The sequence below is a fragment of the Mobula birostris genome, chromosome 21 (assembly GCF_030028105.1).
Source record: "Mobula birostris isolate sMobBir1 chromosome 21, sMobBir1.hap1, whole genome shotgun sequence".
Taxonomy (NCBI): Eukaryota; Metazoa; Chordata; class Chondrichthyes; order Myliobatiformes; family Myliobatidae; genus Mobula; species Mobula birostris.
In genome coordinates, this window is record NC_092390.1 from 9,302,979 (window position 1) to 9,309,089 (window position 6,111).

The window sequence follows — 6,111 nt, forward strand, 5'->3', positions numbered from 1 at the left end:
GTTTTGGGGGTAAGGTATTGGTGTGGGTGGAGGGTTGGTTAGCAGACAGGAAGCAAAGAGTGGGAATAAACGGGACCTTTTCAGAATGGCAGGCGGTGACTAGTGGGGTACCGTAAGGCTCAGTGATGGGACCCCAGTTGTTTACAATATATATTAATGACTTGGATGAGGGAATTAAATGCAGCATCTCCAAGTTTGCGGATGACACGAAGCTGGGTGGCAGTGTTAGCTGTGAGGAGGATGCTAAGAGGATGCAGGGTGACTTGGATAGGTTGGGTGAGTGGGCAAATTCATGGCAGATGCAATTTAATGTGGATAAATGTCAAGTTATCCACTTTGGTGGCAAAAATAGGAAAACAGATTATTATCTGAATGGTGGCCGATTAGGAAAAGGGGAGGTGCAATGAGACCTGGGTGTCATTATACACCAGTCATTGAAAGTGGGCATGCAGGTACAGCAGGCGGTGAAAAAGGCGAATGGTATGCTGGCAGTTATAGCGAGAGGATTTGAGTACAGGAGCAGGGAGGTACTACTGCAGTTGTACAAGGCCTTGGTGAGACCACACCTGGAGTATTGTGTGCAGTTTTGGTCCCCTAATCTGAGGAAAGACATCCTTGCCATAGAGGGAGTACAGAGAAGGTTCACCAGATTGATTCCTGGGATGGCAGGACTTTCATATGAAGAAAGACTGGATGAACTGGGCTTGTACTCGTTGGAATTTAGAAGATTGAGGGGGGGATCTGATTGAAACATATAAGATCCTAAAGGGATTGGACAGGCTAGATGCAGGAAGATTGTTCCCGATGTTGGGGAAGTCCAGAACGAGGGGTCACAGTTTGAGGATAGAGGGGAAGCCTTTTAGGACCGAGATGAGGAAAAACTTCTTCACACAGAGAGTGGTGAATCTGTGGAATTCTCTGCCACAGGAAACAGTTGAGGCCAGATCATTGGCTATATTTAAGAGGGAGTTAGATATGGCCCTTGTGGCTACGGGGATCGGGGGTATGGAGGGAAGGCTGGGGCGGTGTTCTGAGTTGGATGATCAGCCATGATCATAATAAATGGCGGTGCAGGCTCGAAGGGCCGAATGGCCTACTCCTGCACCTATTTTCTATGTTTCTATGTAAAATGTTGCAGGAACTCAGCAGGTCAGGCAGCATCTATGGAGGGGAGCAAACGGTCGATGTTTTGGGACCCTTCATCAGGACTGGAAAGGAAGAAGCTGGAATAAGATGGAGGTGGTGGAGAGGGAGGGGAACAATAATAATAATAATAATAATAATAATAATAATAATAAATACGTTATTGATCCTGAGTGGGAAATTATTTTGTTACAGCAGCAACATTTAAAAACACACTTAGCAGTCTGAAGACTTAACTAATAATAAAGTATAGAATAATAATATACACAATAATAATTTACCAATGTGCAATAATAATGTATGGAATAATAAGACAGAGACTATTGTACTACGATGTGTGTTCTCAGGACTACAAGGTAGCAAGTGATAGGTGAAACTGGGAGAGGAGGATAGATGGAAGATATGAAGGGCTGAAGAAGAACAAATCTGATACGAGAGGAGAGTGGACCATGGGACAAAGGGAAAGAGGAAGGTGATGGGTAGGTGAGGAGAAGGGAAAGGGTAAGAGGGGTGCCAGAATGGGGAACAGAAGGAGTGAAGGGGCATAGAAGGGAACATAGAAGGGCATAGAAGCTCTCACTGAATTCCTGGCGAAGAAAAGATTGAACATTCTTTAGGGTAGGCATAACTCAAAGAGACTTCACAGTTGAGTAGCAAATCATAAACACAAGAGATTCAGCAGATGATGGATTTCCTTCACATTGGCCCTGATTAAACTCAATTTGCCATTTCTCTGAGCATATCTGCAAATGATCTGTATCCTAATGCATTCTCCAGCAGTCTTCAACACTACCCATTACATCAAACAGAAGAGCTGGGGCAGCAGTGTCTATGGAGGGAGATACAGGACTGGCAGGGTAAGAGGGAGACAGTTGGAGTAAAAAGATGGGGGAGGGCGAAAGGTGGACTCACTTGAGGGACAGGGGTGGGTGGAAATGTTGTCAGAAGCTGGGAGGTGATAGGTGGAAGTTAAAAATGGCTGAAGAAAATGGAACCTGACAGGAGCCAGGGGAAAGGATACTGCTGCCTACTCTATCTACGACACTCGTAATCTTCTATAAGCTTCTATCAGATCTCCCCTCATTCTCTGCTGCTCCAGAGAACACCACCCAGGTTTGTCCAACCTTACAGCACGTGGAACCACGGAAAGGCTGCGGGATATTCTCTGAAAAGACTGAAGCAATTTTTTTCCATGATATAAAAATGGATCACATATTACATATGGATGAAATATGGATTTAATAAAATAAATTTTATATAAAATATCTAATCTCCCTGAAACAAACATCACATTTAACATCACTTCCAACAGAATGGTAAGTGACATGCAAGTGGACATAAACCCCATTAAGTGGCTTAAATAAAGTCACATAATTGGCTACTACATTAATTTAATAACATAATTGTTAAAAATTATCAATGAAAACTCACCGTGTTGGCTCTCCCCGCAAAGATCATGCCCTTTTTAGCTAGGACCTCCTTGGCATACCGATAGTGATTGATCACTACCACATACTGATGACCTATCATCAGGGAGAAGAGATCGCCATAGTCCTTCTGGAAACTCTGCAAGAGCAGGTGAGCAGGAAGGTTGCTCCTCAGGCTGAGCAGGCTACCAATGAATGGGAAGGAAGGCAAACTTTTCAGGTACTTTCCCCCCTTAGGCTTTTTATGAACAAGGCTGGTGAAAGATAAGATGACAAAGCTAACTGTAATGATCAGAGTAATCACAATCAGATCCATTTTCTCCAAGAGCCTGAATCGGGATCTTCTCTGACTCGAGTGGATCAAAGCGAGAGTCCAAGCCCTTTTATACAGCTGAGAGTCAATGCCTTGGGGTGTTAACAGCAGGGAGATATGCCTTTGATTGTTTGCCTTAATTCATATCTCAGCACTTTTGTTACCCAGCCAGATTTCAGAGAAGACTGCATCTGCAGAGGGCACCCTAACTCCAACCGACTTACACTAGTCAATGATATGAACTGAACTAAGCTGAGAATGGGAAGTGGCAAATGCAGACTGTATGGGATAGATTTTACAGTCAGTTGTAAAGTGACAGTACTTGCCATTCACTACGTTGAGAGACAGCTTCCCCATCAGAAACATAATCAGATATATTACAGATTACTTATTTGAAGCAAAAGAGGACTGAGTGTTCTCCTAATCTAAATATGTGCCAGCAGTAGAGGATAAAGACAAAATTAATATAAATTACAAAAACACTACAAAAGAATGGAATGAGGGTGGTGTTCATGAGCTTGTGGACTGTTCAGAAATCTGATAGCCAAAGGGAAGAATCCGTTCCTAAGACATGTTGCTCTCTTTTTGCACTTGTTATTTATTTTTAAAACTATTTCATATTGTAACTTCTAGTTCTTTTATGTACTGCCTCTGCAAATCAACAATATACAGTATGTCGGAGGTAATAAACCTGATTCAAATTCTGATTTTGACATGTACCAAGATAGAGTGAAAAGCTTGCCTTGCATATTGTTCATACGGGTCAGATCATAACAGTTCATTGGGAAGAACGAGGTAAAACAATAACAGAATGCAGAATAAAGTGTAACAGCTACAGAGAAAGTGCAGTGCAGAAAAGCAATAAGATGCAAGATCATGAGATAGATTGTGAGGTCAAGAGTCCATCTTATTGTACTAAGGAACCAGTCAATGGTCTTACAATAACCAGGTAGAAGCTGTCCTTGAGCCCAGTGTACGGGCTTTCAGGTTTCTGTATCTTCTGCCCAGTGGGGGGGAGGGGGTGTCTGGGACATGTAGCATCTTTGATTACGCTGGTTGAAGGCTATTGTTAAGTTTACCAGCTCCCTGAGCTGTTAAGTTACATAAATTTTGGCGTGAGTTCTTTCCTGCTAAATCCAACAATAGTTTGGCCTCTAAATTACTTCTTTGCTTTTTAATGGCATTAAAACAAATCCTGTGCCATCCCAGTACTGTGTTTAGAAATCCCATGAAGATTATGATCTTCAACTGCAAGCTTCCTAGAACAGTGTTGTGGAACACATTGTTACAGAGAGTGCACTAGGAAAAATAGGCAGAAAGAAGTCCCATCAAAGAGCAGAAGAGGGCTTCTTCAAGGTTAGCGTTCTCGGAAGAAAGATGGCAGTGAAATCAACAACAACAACAACAACAAATCTGCGGATGCTGGAAAGCTGAAATAAAACCGGAAAACACTCAGCAGATCAGGCAGCATCTGTAGAAAGAGAAAACGGACATGGTTTCTTTCTCCCACACCATCACTGACCTTATTTACTCTGGGGATCTCCCATCCACTGCCACCAACCTCATAGTTCCCTCACCCCATAATCCCGTTTCTACCTCCTACCCAAGATCCACGAACCCGTTTGTCCAGGTAGACGCATTGTTTCTGCCCCACAGAACTTGTATCTGCATACCTCGACTCTGTCTCCACTAAATCTGCTCTCAAGATGAGGCTTTTCATTCCAGAACTACTGAGATGTCCTTCTTCCTCAAAGAAAGGGGCTTCCCTTCCTCCACCATCAATGCTGCCCGCAACCGTAGCTCTTCCATTTCGCATATGTCTGCCCTCTCCCCATCCTCCCACCATCCCACAACTTCCACCATCTCCAACGGGATCCCACTACCAAACACATCTTTCCCTCCCCACCCCGTGACTCCCTTGTCCATTCATCCCTCCACACTGATCTCACTCCTGGCACTTAACCTTGCAAATGGAACAAGTGCTACACCTTGGTGGGGGAAGGGTCCTGACGAAGGGTCTCGGCCTGAAACGTCGACTGTACCGCTTCCTAGAGATGCTGCCTGGCCTGCTGCGTTCACCAGCAACTTTGATGTGAAGTGCTACACCTGCCCTTTTACTTCCCCCCTCCCACCCTCCTACCCTCCTGGTTTCACCGATCATCTTGTGTTTTTTCCTCCCTTCCCCCCTCTCCTCCCCTTCTTACACTGACTCCTCATCTTTTTTCTTCTCCAATTCTGATGAAGGGTCTCGGTCCAAAATATCACCTGTACTTCTTTCCATAGATGCTGCCTGGCCTGCTGAGTTCCTCCAGCATTTTGTGTGTGTTGCTTGGATCCTCTTCCACAGATGCTGCCTGACCTGTTGAGTGTTTTCTACATTTTCTGTTTTTATATAAAAAAAAGGAGTGTTCAGTTACCCATGCGAGCACCAGATAGTTCCTATAGCCAGTGATATAATTCTATTGAACATATTAACTGAGATTTTTTATTACCAGATATCCCACCCTGCAAAAACTCATTTCAGGGAGGTAGCACCATCAGTTTGCAGGAGACTTCCGGGAGAGGTGGGATGACTGCAATAGAGTAGCTCCTTAGCAGCTGGTCAGCTAGTTTAAATAACGTTAGCTATGCTAATGAACGAATGACACCTGTTGAAGCTCACCTCAACATGTCTTTTACAGTCTTAACCCACCATGGGCAATAGAAAAGTCACTGTTGCAAACAGTGCAGCGAGCAACACTGTCATTATTTTGACCCCTATTAGGCAGGGGTACACTTTAGTGTAGTCTGGGGTGACGTACATTTTATATTCTTTTTGGAACACTCTGCCATGGCGCGCTCTCTCTCTCACGTGGTTGCTTGCACGCTCTCAAGCGCTCTCGCTTGCTTTCGCTCTTGCTTGTTTTCTCTGACTCTCGCTCTCGCGTGCACTCTCTCTCGTGGTCGCTCTCGCACTCTCTCTTGCTTTCTCTCGCTCGCTCTCAAAAAAATTGATTTCCGTGATATTGTATATAATTTGCGGGCATCAGGGAGCCACTATTAATATGCGGGAGACCCCCAGAACTTCCGGGAGAGGTGGGATGTCTGTATTACCAAAATCAAAATATATTGCTCTGCAATAAGAATCAAATATTCAGTGAAGCCTCACTAACAATTTAACAAAATGGCAGTGCTGAAGAGGACATTCTTATTTCAATGTTACTTCGTGTTATTCCATTTCTTCAAACC

General features: G+C 44.0%; 1 protein-coding gene across 2 annotated transcripts in view; it reads right to left on the reverse strand.

The window, feature by feature from the left end:
• Nucleotides 1-5,260, reverse strand: part of cyp17a1 (cytochrome P450, family 17, subfamily A, polypeptide 1) — a 41,593-nt gene extending 36,333 nt beyond the window's left edge. Inside the window, exons 1-2 of one of the 2 annotated variants that reach the window (XM_072238922.1) lie at nucleotides 5,149-5,260; nucleotides 2,575-2,824 (exon numbers count right to left, since the gene is read on the reverse strand). In XM_072238922.1, coding sequence (XP_072095023.1) covers nucleotides 2,575-2,824; nucleotides 5,149-5,198 — 300 coding nt within the window. In that variant the 5' untranslated portion in view covers nucleotides 5,199-5,260. Of the gene's footprint in view, nucleotides 1-2,574; nucleotides 2,887-5,148 lie in introns of those variants that run through there. The other variant, XM_072238921.1, reaches the window with a different exon arrangement.
• Between the last annotated feature and the right edge of the window lie 851 nt (nucleotides 5,261-6,111).